The sequence below is a fragment of the Diadema setosum genome, chromosome 2 (genome assembly GCF_964275005.1).
Source record: "Diadema setosum chromosome 2, eeDiaSeto1, whole genome shotgun sequence".
NCBI classification, from domain to species: domain Eukaryota; kingdom Metazoa; phylum Echinodermata; class Echinoidea; order Diadematoida; family Diadematidae; genus Diadema; species Diadema setosum.
The window spans coordinates 36,154,336-36,172,490 of NC_092686.1; the positions used below are offsets into that span (position 1 = coordinate 36,154,336).

At 38.1% G+C, this 18,155-nt stretch overlaps 1 protein-coding gene across 1 annotated transcript in view; it reads right to left on the reverse strand.

Moving 5' to 3' along the window:
• LOC140242273 (uncharacterized) overlaps positions 1-18,155 on the reverse strand; it is an 82,979-nt gene that overhangs the window by 43,760 nt on the left and 21,064 nt on the right. The window contains exon 4 of the mRNA XM_072322021.1: positions 12,159-12,593. Within this exon, the coding sequence (XP_072178122.1) occupies positions 12,159-12,593 (435 nt within the window). The remainder of the gene's footprint in view (positions 1-12,158; positions 12,594-18,155) is intronic.

Consider the following 18,155-nt stretch of genomic DNA (forward strand, 5'->3'; position numbering starts at 1 on the left):
TACAAAGGCTTGGATGAGTTTTACACAAACACACACACACACACACACACACACAAAGATCAGCCAGTCTCCACCTGTGTATTCCACCTGTGTATTTCAACTGTGTTTTCTGCGTCCTTAATTCTTCATTTCCTCTTCACTTTCTTACTTTCTCTCTTGCTCATTCCATTAATTCTATATTAAGATAACTCTAAACTTTCACAACTTACAAGAAAAAAAAAATCAAATCTCATGGATGCAGTATCGAGTTCTTACAGTGCGATCTATTTCCTTACACTATCCTTGAATCGCATTACATCATCTCAATGATACACAAAGCTATATTGCACAGAGATCTGAAGCCTGGCTTCTGAGCTTTCATTTGAATGCTACCAAGTGAGCAGACACACAATTTACAGACCATTTTGTCCCATTTTACATGAGACCAGAGCATAACAGCCACCTAAATGTTGTTGTCACATTAATCACTGATGACTTCTCATGAAACTAAAAAAAATAAAAACACTTCCCTAAAGAATTCTAGGCGACAATTAAAGAGAATTTAACACAGGCTCCTTTCTACTGATGCTTTTTATATCAACACTCCATTATTCAGGGATGAAATCAGACTTGGGCCCTGTTTTATGAAGAGTTAAAAGTGATTATAAAGTTGATTTCTATCATAAGTCTTTGGCAGCCTGTGTGTTAAGGCAATTTAAAATATTTTGATAAAACAGGGCCCAGGTGATTTGGTGGTGTTGTTGTTGTTTTTTGAAACTTGCATTTTGAGCACCGTTATGTATTTAAAAGGTACTACTAAAGAAATTCTATGATGCCCATGCTCAGCTGAGAATAAAGCTGCAATCTAATGCAACCCTTCCTCTGATCTGCCTCCCATCCCCTCAAAAATCAAGAAGAAGCTTTTATCAGTCCAGGACCCTGTTTTATCAAAAGATAAAATCAATTTTAAATTTCCTTGCTACACAGTCTGCTATAGACTTACAGTTGAAATCAACTTCATAATCAATTTTAAGTCTTCATAAAACAGGGCCCAGATTCATTTTGACTACAGCTGTCAGCATATTACATGCAACTGAAGAAATCTTTTTTTTTTTTAAAGAGAAATATTGAGAGAACCATAAACACTTACATTTTGCTGCAGCCCCTGTAGGAACAGACCGACTGTGGGGGCCGCGCAACCCAACCGGCCGAGGTGGGGGAGGAAACTTTGGAACAGTGGGAGCACCCCTCGATGACGACATGGCAGATGCCAGGACAACAATAACAACAACAGAAATTATCGAGTAGAATCAGAAAAAAAAGGGACTAAATGTTCCGAGGACACCTGATCCAATGGATAATGGACATTTAATCCTGATCTGCGATGACAGCAGTGCTGCCACACCAGGCAAAGTAATATCCCTGATGCGGCCTACGTCACCACCAGGCACAAAAGCCACCCATTACTGGGCGGTGCGTCACAGAACCTCTCGGACAAGAAGGTCCAGCTCACACCCCGCATATTACAATATTTCTTTTCATTGCATGAAGGAGCAAAGACACTTGTTGAGGTTTTTGTTTATCCCAATCTGAGTACAGCTGCAATTAACGATCCCGAACAACTGTGGCACTCTCTCCTTCTACTCCATGGAGATTAAGGCTGCAGCAGAGGGCAGAGTGTCGGGGGAAAGGCGCATGAAGTCAAAATCCGTCGACACAATTTGCTCTGATCCGCTAGCATGATTCACAGGCTCAGCACCCCTTACTCACTGCTCTTCCCCCCGTTTAATGAATGTGGGGCCAGCCACTGCCGACTCTCGCAGCGGATCACAGATGTTACCAATGATCCAGCAGTGCGCCTCTCCTCCGGCCAAGCCATGCAACATCGGTACATCCAACAGCATGGCACACCATAACAACGCTTAGAACGTCTCAAACTTTTAAACATTACATTACGTACATCAAGATCCCCCGCTTCTCATTTCCCCCCTCTCTGGAGAGGAAAGCAACAAGCCCAGTACCAGGCCAGCAACTTGAGGAGTTTTCAGACAGAGGCCCAAACTTAATGCTACAGCCAGAGTCAGAAATGGCTCTTCCGCCCAGGAAAAGTGCCTTTACTGGACTAATTTTCTAGCTCATTAAACATCCAATTATATCATCATCGACCCTGTATTGCATCAGACCTTGGACAGAGCTCATTTTCCAACTCAGGCAATGTCCTAGAGACAGCTTGCGGTGACAATCTAATTATATTTTGGTCTGCACTCTATCAGGTACACCTGAGCCAAGAGAGTATAATACTGTCTGCAGTTATCATATACTTCCTTGTGCAGATATCCTATGCTTTTCTCATTCGATCACAATCACATAACCTTTCCTGTTTTGAACTTGTCAATTTTCAAGAATGATGGCATTATAAAATTTATTCCATGTAGGTATTGGTTGACACGAAGTAACCATCACCCTATTTGTTTATTTTTCTCTAATTTCAATTCTCCATCATGGAGGGGTTTATCCACACTGGAAACAAAAGTACAGCAGAAGATTTGTAGAAGTTGATGATTTATAATCTCTTTAAGAAAACTGTTTGTCTTATTCATTCATTACTTTATGCAGAGTGGAGCTCTACAACTGGGCTGAATCTTTAAGATACTATCATTTGTGTGTGTGTGTGTGTGTGTGTGTGTGATGCAACTATTTTAAATTTTAATAATATTTTGAACTGATGTTGCTTGGAATGTCAAAAACACTGTGCCTTCTTGTGACATCAGAGTTAGATTTAAATACAGTATTCCAGTGTGTAAAAGTTCCCACAAAATAGTACAGTATATCCTGATTCAACCATGTTTGACCCAAGTCTACTCACCTTAATTCTCTGTGGCTTTTGAGGCCTGGAAGCCTTGTTTGGGTATGATATTAATTAGTTCTGAAGTTTCAAGGTGATGTAAAATGTCTTGAATAGAACCTAAGAGGATTCTTCCAAATGCTATTACTACATTTATCTCATTTAACAAGACAGTTATTAATTTTCAAAATAATATCCTATGTCTTTCAATCATTAGGATGAACATACCCATAACAAAGAAGTAGATACTGTAGAATATTTCATATGTTTTTTCTTTTTGTCTCATTTCCTTTGCATGTTTTGTGGATGCAGCAACATATCTTGCCAATAGCATGCGTTTTATGGATTTCTAACCCAAAGGTAAACAAACAGCTCCACAAACAGGAAAAATAATAGGATGAAGTCTCCAACCCTGTATTATCAACAGACAAGAACAAATTCAATACTGATTCTCTCTTCTATTTCTAAAAGGAAAAAACTCAGATATTTTAGTTGACAAGAATTCCGGGCGTGCCTTTTACTCGTTACTTCATGAAATGAATCATTTTTTTTTTTTTGGGGGGGGGAGGTAATGCATGCCTGAGTTTCATATGCAGTAGGTCTATCAAGCAGTTATACAATTGAATAGGAAAATCAAATAAGAGGAAATAAACAGCAAAACAAAACATGTATACATATTCCTTTGATTGAACAAATATCAAAGCCTTTAATTAATGTATATTCTGATATTGATAATATTGTTTATCTTATAACATATAATCTTAACAGATATTAGAAAAAAAATTACAAGACGAATACTGTTTGAAATTCTAAAAATACATGAAACAATTCATGACAAATCTTAAAATTCATGAAAATCTTAAAAGGGGATTGCCTCTTTTAAAAATAGTTGATTTGAATCATAGCCAGGTTTGGTCTATGTATAAAACAAATAACACCCAGTGCAGGTGATACTGCAGTCAGTCAGGTGATGTTGTAGGCATGTGATTGTGGTAGCTATTTTGAAATGCCTATTGTACAAGTAGTAGCTGACAAACTGACATTTACTGTAAGTGCAGCTTCTGATCTGGCTGTCAGACTTAACTCAACTTTCACCAGCTGATAAGTCTGTTAACCCGTTGAGTATGAGTCCCGAGTACACTCGGGCAATTGTCTATGGGAAATGCATGTTGAAGCAAAATCAGTCTGTCCTCAATGGGTTAACATGCCTTTTTCTTTTAATAGGCACTATGTAAATACACTATGTAAAAGAGGAGAGGTTTGTTTTTTTCTCCATGATACCACTTCTCCTTAACACCAGTTATGGAAGCCAACAGATGCTTATGAGGTTATGAGGGGAGCTGGATCCCCTAGGTTTATAGCCAAAGAGCAAGACTAAAATAGATAATTTATCTTGAGTCTTGATTGCATTCTGTCACTTTGATTGACAAGTCTCACCTTTCGCATACTCTCCTTGTTCAGGGTCTCAATGTGCAGCAGTTTGCAGATTAAATAACTTTCATTTTCTACTGCACACAAGAGTTTTTATTATTTGATCAAACAAGAAATATGCTCATAAAGTCATCTACCCACTGACTACACAGACAGCCATGGAAAGTGCTGGAAGTTTGGAGAAATGAATGATCCCACAATGACTATAAATACAGTCACTCAACATTGATCTGTTCAGAATGCAGAGTCTCAGGGCTGTCCTCCAGAGAGAACTAGTCTGATCAAGGCCTGATGTGAATATAGTAAACCCATATGAGTCAAGTTTATTGCAAGTAATCAATTATCTGATCATGATCAGACAGGTGGTCTTATTACCGCAAGATCCCAATGTTGTCATGTGTATACTTAATTGGAGTTTAGTCAGAGAGAGATACCTGTTTGGCCACAGTGGTTGGAATCTTCTTTGACTCAAGTCACATGGATACCCATTTGACTCGAGCTGCATGGATAACGATATGACTCGAGCTATATAGATACCTGTTTGACTCAAACCGCACAAATACCTCTTTGAGTCAAGCCTCATGGAAACCCCTTTGACTATTTGACTCTTTGACTCGAGCCACATGGATGCCTGTTTGACTCAAACCAATCAGATACCACTTTGACTCGAGCCACATGGATGCCCGTTTGACTCAAACCACACAGATACCAATTTGACTCAAGCCACATGGATTATTAGATTCCAGTACGTCTCAAGCCATGTGGATACCTACTATAATGTGAGTCACATGGATACACGTTGGACTCATGCCATAAGGATTTGTTTGACTACAAAAAGATAAAAATGGACTGTTTGACTCCATTGTAGCAACTTGGATGCTGGTTTGACTCAACATTCCAATGCATCAAGATACAAGTTGAGTCATCAACTGTGTCTCAGAACAAAGCAGAGACTGTAAAACCCATGAAACATGCAGAACAGGGTTATGTCATGAAGAGTGATGTCATCATAAGTATTCAAAATGTACCAAAATCTACACCTACAACTCAAAACCTCAATTCGAAACATAAATCAAAATTCTTAAAATATCTAACACCACCCTATAAGTCAGTTTTCAAAAGCTTTGATTTAACGCTATTCAAGCCTGACGGGAATCAGACATTTTATTGCATGCAGTGGAGTCAACATTTATATATGAAATTGCATGAAGATGTATCTTCTGCTCATGATTACAGTAGCATTGTATATTTCAAAACCAAATGAAAAATGCACTTGTAACCTTGGTCAACGCTACACCTATATCCGTGTTGGCAGTGTTTTCATAACCTGCACTGTTCCCTGGCAAGTTTCTGTTCCTACTTTTTTTTTTTCAATTTGCTAGAGTCCACATGAACAAAAATATATAATAAACCATTCAGAATAGTGTTTTCACAGTTTCCTTGAATATCACAACACAACAAAAACAAAAAAGACCACTTTCCTTCATCAATTTGTCAGATTTTAAGAGGCATAATACCAACCATCCTTTCAACCAAAACACACATAAAAAAAAAATTACTATTCTAGTATAGGCAGGTGTTAAAAAGTCCCAGCACAGACACACACAAAAGAAATAACACAAAGAAAAAAAAAAAGTTACTCAGATTCTTTGTCCTACAAATTGGATACTAACCAAATTGAATGAGTGGAAATTTTAACCTTGGGAAAATCATATTTTCTCCTTGGTTGAATTTCCAGGGAACTGTAACCAGATTCTAAGATGTGCATTTGCCCTGAAACCTGTAGAATAGAAACAATTTTTTTTTCTGTTTTTCTAATACAATCTTGATTGCAGTAGCAAATCAAATTACAGGTCACATAATGCGTGACTCTGATTGGCTTACATCCAAGTTGTGATTTGGGGCTATGGCACTGCTCAAAACATCTTTATGGTTGTTGTTTCATTCAAAATCTACCAGATTTTGTAAGCTAAAGTTCAACACACCTTTAAAGTGGTACCTAGATTCAAATTCACTGCAGTCATCTGACCTATTCCATGCAGTGGTGTCTCATCCAATGCAGGCTCATCTAGATAGCAGCTAAATCTATCCAATTTCGTCTTCTACATTGAATCACATGATCAGACAACTAGTCATCCCTGATAAGAACAGCTTGGGAAATGCAATGACTATCCTATTGTATCCTGAAACAATGACTACAGTATTCTAAGTGGTGCTCATCCCTAGGAGGGAAAAGAGTACAGATGAAGAAATGAACAAGAAAAAAAAAGGTATGAACGTGTCAATTGAGTGTTATAATCCTATCAATTATTCACATATGATGCTGATGATTCATCATTAGATTTAGAATAATCATGCAGAAAAGAAGACTTTTTTGACACGAATCAAATCTTCACTCCAATATCTTGTGTGGTGTATCACAAACAGGTATAAAGGGAACATTATGCATATGAGTATATTCCCATGTACTCCTATCCTTGCTCTGAGGCACAATGCTCTAATTTCTGCTTTAAAATTTTTATGGCAAGCCCAAAGATGAAAGTATTTGATTACAAAATGAGCGCAGAATTTCTAGTTTGAGCACAAAATTCAGATGAAGTATGTGTTACACTAATATTCATTTCACATCTTTCGGTAGTTTAGAAAGCTTTTTTTTTTTTATTATCACAAACAGAAGATATTTTTGTATTATTTATATGTCATTTATCATTATTCTCAAATACATTGCAAAAAAAGTTCAAATTATCACTTTGATAAGTAGTATTCATGGCAATAGCAGTTTTAATAGTAATAGAAATAGATGCTGCAGCAGTGGTAGTCAGTCTGTACAATCCTTGGTGGTGCAATATACATCATCCTTAACACCTAACCAAGCCGTCATGTCGTGATGATTGTGATTCACTGCGGGTCGATACAATAGGAGTTTGCAGAACCTCTGTGAAGAATTGGTTTTTGATGTTTGAACCCTTCTGTTACACCCTCAATGCCCTTGTCTCTAGCATACAGATCAATGAGGAAGTTTGAATGACTTAAAATACCACAATAAAACTTCCTGTACCATCATACAGTGGAGGGTATTCACATATCAGTACAGGAATCAATCTTTTTTGATGGATGTGGCAATTAACATTAGCACAACAAACAGAAAAAAACCCCAAAGATGCTCTACATTTTTGTTACACTGGGTCAAACTTAAATTGACTGTGAAAACTGTGGAAAGCCATGGAAAAGTTTTCATCATAATGTGTATAACCCAAGTAAGAGCATATCATGGGGGTATGCATATATACCTTGCTCTCTTACAATGAAATCTATATAATATTCAACACATAGGCCCTATATAACATCAGATAACTAATAAAGCTCTGACAATGTTCAAAGTTCAGAGAGTTATTGTACATAGAGTATAAGTCTAGATGGTGTGATTTTCACACCCATTGTGCCTTATCATATCAAATGTCCATCATCTACGTATTTCCGCAAGGTACTGGAGCATCAACACACTCAATTTCATGGAACTTCAGTTGTACAAGTATCCACTTCAGATTAAAGGACAGCCAATTATCAATAAAAAATTAATCACAACGTCATTCACTGATAATTAAGCACACACACACATAAATCGTAAATCTGATAAACAGTGTAACAGGTAGCCACTACTACACTGTGGTGAGAACCAGATAAGAGATATTTGCAGCAAAACCTTGCATGTTACTTACACCCTTTGGGCACATAGCAAATATCTTGCAATCTCAATCTCTACTCTGTAAAAATTGACAGTAGATATTTCAAATTGTCATAAAAGCTCCACTTACACTGTAGGTGAAGCAGACTACAACTGTTTTGTTTATACATCATGATCATGATCAAGGAAAATTTGATGTATGCTGAGATATCCAGCTAAGTTGCTATAAATTATTGGTATCATATCCACACTGAATCTCTATATGACAAAGCATAGGTTCACAAGGAAACTGACTACAGTTTTTTATTAGTAAAATTATGAAAACAAACATGAGCGTGATTTCTTGGAAGAGAAACAGCATGTGTGTGTGTGTGTGTGGGTGGGTGTGTGGCATAAGTATATGTGTTAAGTGACAATAATCCCCTGTTCAGACACAAGCCAGTTTATACCAAAACTCGATAAGAAACGACTATAAAGATTCCTTTTGTGGCCGGGAGACCATTCAGACCAAAGATGATAGAGCACCGCGATTAATCTTGACCGTTCTGGAAAACGTGATATAGAGATGTGCAGTTTTCCACGTACATGTAGTTATGGTCAAGACATCTCCGCTAGCTTACATTAAGCCCCGCCCAGTTATACCATTCTATGGTCACCATATGTTTAGACACATATGGACATGATGGAATGCTGATTCGTTATCGAGTTCTAGTTTGAAAGGATGCTTTGACCGTTGCTTCGTTATACGTCCTTTCGTTATATGTTGTTTGGTTAAATAGTCAGCATTCAGACGTATAAATTAATCTTATAGATATACCATTTTGATATACACACAACTGTAGCTATATACTGTTTTTATAGTATAATTTTTTTTGCATCTGAACACCCTGTAGGAGTTAAAGGAAACTCAAACCCAAAACAGAAGTGTGGATTGAGTGAAAGCAGAAACATTAGTAGAATACATCAGTGAAAGTTTGAGGAAAATCAGACAATCAATGAAAAAGTTTTGAATTTGTAAAGTTTTGGTATTGGAACTGCTGGATGAGAAAATTACTTGAGTTTATGACATCATGTGTTGACAATAATTAGAAAGAAAATATAAAAAAAAATTAATATGATTTCACTTTTCTAGCATAATAAAAAAGCATTTGACTAACTGCTTTCAAAAAGCAGGGTGAATAATTACTATCCTTAACATAATGTTAGTATCAAGTTGATGGAATATGTAATTTTCATGAAAAAATGAATTTTTATGGAATTCCCTTCATATTTTTTTTTACATTCTTGTCCACACATGGTGTCATGAACTCTACTAGTCTCATCATCCAGCGGTTCCAACACCAAAACTTTAAAAATTCATAACTTTTGCATCGATTGTCCGCTTTTCCACAAACTTCCACTGCTAATGTTGCTGCTTTCACTCAATCCACATTTCTCTTTGGGTTTTGGTTTCCTTTAAGTGCACTTCCTCATAGAGTCACCATCTAAAACTCACATCTTTCTATGCTGCATGAGTACACAAAAGAGTACCACTGGTACATTGTGTGGTTGCATAGGGCATGTGGTCACTACAGACAGGTTTGACTGTATTATACTCTCCTGCGGTGCCTCCTTCCTACACAAACAATTCAAGTGACAATTCTGAGCCTCTCAGGTCTAACTGCCGAACAGAGTGAGAATTCATGGATGCAATATCACTGTTTAAGCTTCAAAAGGGATAGTGTACATTCATCAGAAGGTGAAAGCAGGGGTGGGGGCAGTCATGACTTTGCAAGCATATTGAAAATATGATAAACTAAGATTTGACATGAGTCGTTTGTTGCGAGCTGTGGCTGTTAAAATGCTCACTTTAGCATGCAGATGAATTCAAATGAAAGGGGGAGATTTAAGTGGGGTAATGAAGAGGTAACAAAAACATTCTTCTGACCTGTGATGAAACTCAAAATATGCTTCAACTGTCTTTTCTTTGAGCATCTTTTCTGGTATTTCTTTTTCTGCGCATGTGAGCAAGCATTAAGCATGCAGGTGGGTATATGTAAAAATAATAACCAAGCACAAATATTGATATGGTAGAAAAGAATGGAAACACAGAAGTGAAACTTACAAAGCAGACTATGATTTTTATCAATCCCACAATAACTTAAGGCAGATGGTCGTGTTTACAAATTATTGTGGCAATGGTTAAATCAGACTGTAATTTATCACACCACAATGTCATAACTAATCTGGTATAGCCATACCATAACATCAGAATCTGAATGATGACAGAATGTGGTAATTAATCATTTTGTATCATGAGGATCACAGAAAAATACTGTGAGCATTATCAAATAGGAAAGAAGAATAGGGAGAAAATTGAAGGCAGATTTCCATACCTGTTTTTTCTTCAATCATTGAACACTCACCAACCATCGTTTAATCGATTCATAAAAACATTGTCTCTTGATTAAGATCTCCATACCTAATTATCACATTGAAGGAAGTGATATAAACTATATATTTGAGACAAACATTTTTTGGCTAAATGCCAGATGAGGAGGAATTCCTCAAAAAAGATGAGTTGGGAAGACTTGCAAACACCTGCTGTCTTCAAATGTGGTATGACACCTTTAAGAAATTACCTCAGACAACATTGCCAAGTTTTGCTGAATCTAACAATACATTAGAAACAATCATTAACTCAGATATGAAGACAGTTTTAGAAAGCAAAAGTGGAGGTCACCAATAGATTCCAACAATACATTGTAAAGGTTTATCTCTCACAGACACCTTTCATTGCCTGCGAGCGTGTTTTTATGGATTCTAAAAAGTGTGACGTTTCTGAAAGGCTTTTGTAATTATTTTTTTTTTCCTAATGGCTAAATTTACTTTGAGAAACGTTGTGCTACAAACTTGGGAGACAGTGCACAAAGTTGACATCATGATCAAAGTTCCGGGAAGAGGTTTGGATTCTTTTCTCTGCTGGACAGCTCAGTGCTTCGTTCCTGACGAAAGCACCAGCTGTGCTCACGTGTCTATTAATGGCAAGACTGCCTGCTGAGCTACCCACATCACCCTCTAGATACAGATTCGATGCAGACAAAACGTTACAGGGGAAAAGCGTCGGCTGTCTCATTAAAGCTGTACAGCCAGCTCCGCTTTTTTTTTTTTTTGGGGGGGGGGGTGGGTTTACTAATGCAAGCTTAACACTGCTGAACAAGATACCTTAAGTTTGCAAGCACTCTTAGCATATTATGTCATTAGAATGTGTTCATTGAAAACATTTCAAATTTCATCAGGCTCTACACCCTCTGAATTTTTAAAGGAACATGAGGCATCTGCTGAACAAAAATCCAGGGATTGTGCAGTGGATGCCTCCTTGGAGCTAACAGAGTGATTTTTTTTTTTTTTTTTTTTTTTTTTTTGAGGGGGGAAGTTATCAGTATTTATGGCAAGTGTACATGTATTCCTTCACACTCTTTCAGAATTTGAAGTATCATCTGTCCTAGACATTATGTAGACCTACAAACAAAAGTTTCTGGAACAATTGTGCCGTGGTGTTAAATATGAGACAGAAGCTGGAATTTTCCAGACTCCCCGAAAAGCCAAAAATTTGATGCCAAGCGAATGCACTATGAAGCTCAACAGGCCCCCATTACATTGCGCATTGAGAACATCATGGGAAATATTCCGTCTGCCAACATTTTTCAATGAAGTTCTCATCCCATTACCACCCTATACCTTTGAATGAAGAAAACATTTAGACCAAAAATGGAGTTAGGCCCATAAATACATGATATGAAATGCACCATTTTCATGATCTGCTCTCATACATTATTGCTCTTATGAATGAGCTGACACTCTAGCATACCATTTCTTAGTTTTCATGAAAAGTATGTCTTGCTCAATTAAGAACCATACCCACAAAATAGCACAGCCAATAGGTACAGAGATGGGTACAGGTAATAAAGTTGTAAAGATACATATATGTATACGTGAATAAAAACACAATACACACACATATACATGTGTGTGTGTATGTATACATACATAATACAGAGAGAGAGAAAGAGATGAAAATAGAGACAGGTAAACAGAAAGTTAAAATTATGTCAATATATACATGCATGGATGTGATATTAGATATTAATTATATTTTTACATTAATACAAATGAATGGGAAGAGATGGGTGACACTGATGCAGTATGAAAAAAGATAAGGTGCGAGGTGGGTCTTACGCCTGTAGCGGCTAATCCTGTGGCTGCGCCTGTGGCCCCGGGCCTTTTGCTGGGCCCGCTGAAACAGGCCCCGGGCGTTGCTGATGGAGAGGACCACCTGGTCCTCGCTGGGAAGGTTGGGCAGGGACCGCGAGAGGCGGTACTCCCGGTAGCACTTGTTCTGCAGCAGCTTGTTCTGGCGGAGCGGGATGACCACGGGCGAGGTGGAGCCGACGCCCGTCGTCCCCCCTGCAGCCCTCTTTGGCTGCTGGTGGTGCTGGTGTTGGTGGTGGTGGTGGTGGTGGTGGTGGTTGTGGTGATGGTGATTATGGTCTTTGTGGTGGTAATGGTTGTTATGTTGGTTGTTGTGTTGCTGATGGAAGAACTTGTTCTGCTGCTCGTTGGTGTCCAGCAGGCTGGAGTCGGAGTGGTACTCTGTAATGGGTGAGGAGGTGAGTTTGAGGGGGTGGGGGAGGGGGGAAATAAGTGACAGATGTGGGGGTGGGGAGGGGGGCTAGACGTGAGTTGCTTGTTGTTGTTGGCTTTTTTATTCTTGAAGATACAGAGACACAAGACCAACTTTCCAGATTTCATGCGGATCCATCATCCCTTGTCATGCAACATACAGGCAAAAACCATACGCATGCAGCAAGAAGAAAATGGGCATGACACTTGATGAAGCATGCATTGGGAAGGCAAACTTTGTAAGAAAAGAAAGATGCATTAATAAAGAATATAACATGCATTTGCACTTTTGAGTAAACAGTTCACCAGCTAAAGATGAAAAGAAGCTATAAAAGGATTTCATCACATTAAGAAAGTTATTGCATTTCATGTAGTGTACAATGTTGCCTGGCACAATTAATTTTCCTGTGTATCACAACTGCATTAAATGCATCTAAATTTTTAGCACATCAGTGCTGCAAGCATGTCATGGAAGGTAAGTGAAAGAGTGAAGTTAAAAGTATGATATTTCAGCATTCATTAAATCTTGCAAGCACATACTCATGCACGTACTAGCAGGCTTAATGGGGTTTTTTGAACCTCTTTACATGTAATGTTCAGTTTTTACAACTTGCTCATGTAAATCCGAAATCATTTTTCCGTCTTCCCCTGCAGGAAACACATTCACAATCAGCATTATTATTAATATCTACCAAGCTTTGATGTTCTAATGTGATGCATCGAACTGCCATCCACATACAAATATCATCCAGAGTGCTTTTGCTATTCAGTTTGGTTCTAAACAACATCGAAACATGATGCCCTGTGTGCAACTCAACCTTACACCCTCTACTTAATATTTTCTTGTTTTCATATTTTATGTGCATATACTTAGCACATACAGTGTTTATGCATAAAGTACACACACACACACACACACACACACACACACACACACCCTTGTCATTCTGAATCAGGGTACATTATCACACTCTCACCCAATTAAGGAGAAATAATAAAAAGGGTGATTCTTGTGTAACAGTTCCATCATAGCTTATGAATGAAGCTGACATCAATGTTACTACAAAGATTTCAGATGCATAACTCACACTTTAAAGATAATAAAACGTTTTGGTACCTCAAAAGTGTCCTTGAATTTCCTTGTCTTAGTTTGTGTTTCAGGTTAAAGTACCTTTCATATAACTAACACTGTGAGACTTACTCGCCCCAAAGTGCTCTCATGTCTTAGTAATCATGCAATTAACTGCGATCAGCAGCCCCATACGCATAGCGACCAGCAGTCCCATACGCATAGCGTAATCGGGCTTCGCATTGTAGCATTCAGGATCATGACAGATTTAGTATCGCAGGGTAAATGTCAACTTAAAATCCCATAAATTCTTCAATTTGAAGACTTACCAATTAAGTTGAAGTATTGAAAACAGATTCGAGCAACGTTTGGTTCTGCCTATAGTCCCTTTCTGTTCGAATTGATGACTGAATGTGACTCGGTCGACAGGACCTTAGGAGAGCTACATACAGTACACTGAATACTACAGCCAGTGCATGCGAACACATCACATGCACACAAATTTCAAATCCATGAACGGATAAGATGTTTGTGTGCGCATGCGCTGGCCATGGTATCCAGTGTATGTAGCTCTCCCAAGGTCCTCTCGACCGAGTCACATTCAGTCATCAATTCGAACAGAAAGGGACTATTGGCAGAACCAAATGTTGATCGAAGCCTGTTTTCAATACTTCAACTTAATTGGTAAGTCTTCAAATCGAAGAAATTTTTGGATTTTAAGTTGACATTTACCCGCGATATTAATTCTGTCATGATCCTGAATGCTACAATGCGAAGCCCCATTACGCTATGCGTATGGGGCTGCTGGTCGCAGTTAGCTATGCGTACAATGGGCTGCACGCTGCTGGTCGCAGTCAGTGGTTTCGTACAATATTTATCGACGCTGTACAGCGTCGGCTCTGGTACGAAACCATTATTGCATGATTACTAAGACATGAGAGCACTTTGGGGCGAGTAATTCTCACAGACAACGTACTTTAACCTGAAACACAAACCAAGACAAGGAAATTCAGGGAAGCTTTTGAGGTACCAAAACTTTTTATTATCTTTAACTTTGACACACACAAAAAAAAACAAAAAAAAAAATCTCAAAATAGCATCACTGAAAATAAGAAACAGCTCATTTAGCAGTTTCAAATGATGCTATTCATCAGGTATGAAGTGCACCTGAAATGGGGATATGAGAAAGATCCTGATGTCCAGAAATATACTTCCTCGTTGCAGCTTGCACACAGCCAATGATGATTTTTAACACGAATATACACAAATGTCTACCTGAACTACACATGTCCAAAAGCTATTTTTGAAGGATATAAGGTTTACTATGCATCTGCAGTATATGAACATGCAAGTGATCATTGCACTAACTGACATAAAATTGCTACATCAACACGAAGAACACAAAATCTCAGGTATGCCCTCTACTTACTGTACACAGTCAGATGAACTTCATTACAAAATCCACAAGACAGCATAAAGTTTTAGAAACTATCAGACCTCTACTTGGATGAAAAGTCAGGGGAACAAGGAACCAAGAATGACAAAAGGAGAATTCTACGCCCCACATCAGACGTCAGAGTGATAAAAATCCTTGATGGCTTGGTACTTCAAACAGAACTGGACAAACAATTTTGGGAGATCGTCACCAACCAACGACTGTTTGCACACGAACAAAATACTGCAGTCTTCATACGTCACACTCTGGTCACAAACATGTTGGTATCACACAGAGAGTAACAGATAAACACACTCAAAACCTTAATCCATTGATCCACCTGATGTTTAGAAGCCTCATTTGTAGAGATCTGCTGTCTGTCTCTTAACCCATTCCATACTGAATTCTGAAATCCCAATTGACATAATACACAGGCCACCAGGTTCCTGTACGGAACGGCTTAACACCAAAGGAAATAATTCCTATCGCACTTGACACCATTGCTTTGCTCTGAACAAATGCACTACAGAGGAGAATCACTCACAAGTCCAAAACCATAGAAGATGAAGTATGTGGCAAGAAAAGGCAACATGTTGAACATCCACAGGGTCCTTCTATAGGATGAAAAGGCACATACAGACAACCTCTAAAACCTTGTTTAGACATATCACTTAGCATAAGAAAGCTAGATGGCAACCTCTTATCACTTGCCACTTGAGGCACCTTATTCTCTCAAACAAGGCACCCACATGAGTTTGAATAGTCCCCATCTTGCTTTTTTGTCCTGAACAAGATGCCTGGGCAAGTTTCAACAAGTTGCCTTCTTGTCCTGATCAAGTTGCTTGGGTACATTTCAACAAGTTGCCTTCTTGTCTTCAAAAAAATGTAATTGGGCAAGTAACAACAAGTTGCCTACTTGTCTTGAACAAAGTTCTTGGGCAAGTTTTAACAAGTTGCCTTCTTGTCCTGAACAAGGTGCTTGGGGGAATTTCAGCATATTGCCTTCTCGTCTTCTGATCCTCCAAAACAAGGCACCTTGGTCAGTTTTATCAAGTCATTTCCTCTTCTTCTCATTGTTGAGAAAGTCATCTACGAGAAAGTGAGTAGGTGAGTTTGGAGAAGTTTTCTAACTTCTCTTCTTTTCATACTAAACAGGATATAAAGGTGAGTTTGAATAGAGTTACCTTTTGACGAGTCACCTTCTCGCTATCTTGTCCTAATTAGATCAAGGAGTCAAGACAAATTACAACAAGTTTCTTAGTCACTTCATATCTAAACTTCCATTTTTTTAAAAGCAATTAAATAAGGAAGCTTTTATCACATTTACTGTGATTGCAAATTACAAGAAGACAAAAACATCTAGTTTAACATACTAAGTGCAGACTCTCTTGTTTGAATTGCATATGGTGTATTTTTTTCCAGTTTCACTGCTTTGTTTACCACAATCTAACTCTTTCTAGGGGCATTATATACCTTTGTGTTTTTATCTGATCTGCTCCACAATGTTAGGCAAAATAGAATACACTATCAGTACTATAGGAATGAAAATCACAGCAGGGTAATGTTTGTGGATATTGGGGAGATATTGTTTAGATGCAGAAATACTCTAATAAAGAATTACAAAGATTGAAGTTGGTCCAGGACCAGGTCCAGGACCAATGCCAAAAATCACATTTGACTGGAAGTTTCCAGTTTTATGGTAAAATCACCAATTCCTGGGAAGAGACATATGTGTATGCGTCTATCTTATCTTCCGCAAAATCAGCTTCTTCCAGGACTATTTTACATAATGCTATAAACAGCATTAAGTTGGTGGAATAGCAAATCACTTCTATACTCTGGATTGAAGAAAAAAAAAGCTACAAAATCGTTCAATATATGATGGCACAGTGATACGTGCACATCTAAAAACCACAGTGCTTGGTAAGTTAGCACCTTATCAAGGAATAAATTTCATGTAAAAACAAGGAAAGCCTTGGCACTAGATACACAGAAACTTGAGGAAGACTAGACTGTACATGGTGTCCTCTGTCTAGAATTTCTCCATGTCTAGCATTCATCCAGGGCATTGGAAAGTGAAACTACTTGAGACGCAACATTTTCTTTAACTACAAACATACGTTTCCCTTCCACACTGTGGATACAGGGAGCACTGAATGTGATATTAGCATCTGATGATGTTAGTTTCACGGATAAGGCACATGTAAACAGGATGCAAACAAGTAAATATCTGACGATTGATCCAGCATCTGAGATCCGCACTATGCCTTTAGTGGGAGAAGCGACCACACTGGGGAAATTATTTTGAATGAAAGCAGCAAGCGAAGGCATCACATGATGTGAAACTTGAACCTGTTAAGGATGGTTTGATTTTGCCACAACACACATTTCCCACAGACACTTGCCCGAGTATACTTGGGGACTCGTCGTCAACGGGTTAGTATCAGAAAACTATACAGATACAGGTGGCTTTTGATTAATATCTATCAAAGTCATATAACGTGGTGTTCCATAGCTGCTTTGGTCACAAAACTGAAAACTGCCATGTAGATGACTCCATATAAAAACATGTTCTATTCGCAGCACGAAATTTTCGCGAATTGGAGCCGACGGCCTTTTTCGTGGCATGAAACTGCCACGGGCAAATTGCCATTGACGTTCGATGCATATAGTGTAGACAAGAAATTTTGCGTGCATTTTGATTTCACAAATCTTGGCACTCGCGAAATTCACAAAATTAAAATGCATGCGAACATTCCTCGTTTAAAAGTATTGATTTTTGGCTAGGAATACAATGTAACTCATTTGCATTCACAATTCTCAAAATGAAGAATGAGGTGTATCGTGACTCTCTACTCACTTTGCAATACTACTAGTATGTTCAGGATATAACACTCCCTCCAACCCTTACAAAAGTGGTAATTTCCTTCACATACAATATACAAAATATACATACAGTACATGTACACAACCATCCCAACCAATAGGGCTGAGGAAGCGATTAATGTTGAAAGCTTATCAAAAGAAAAAAAAAAAAACATATAAAATC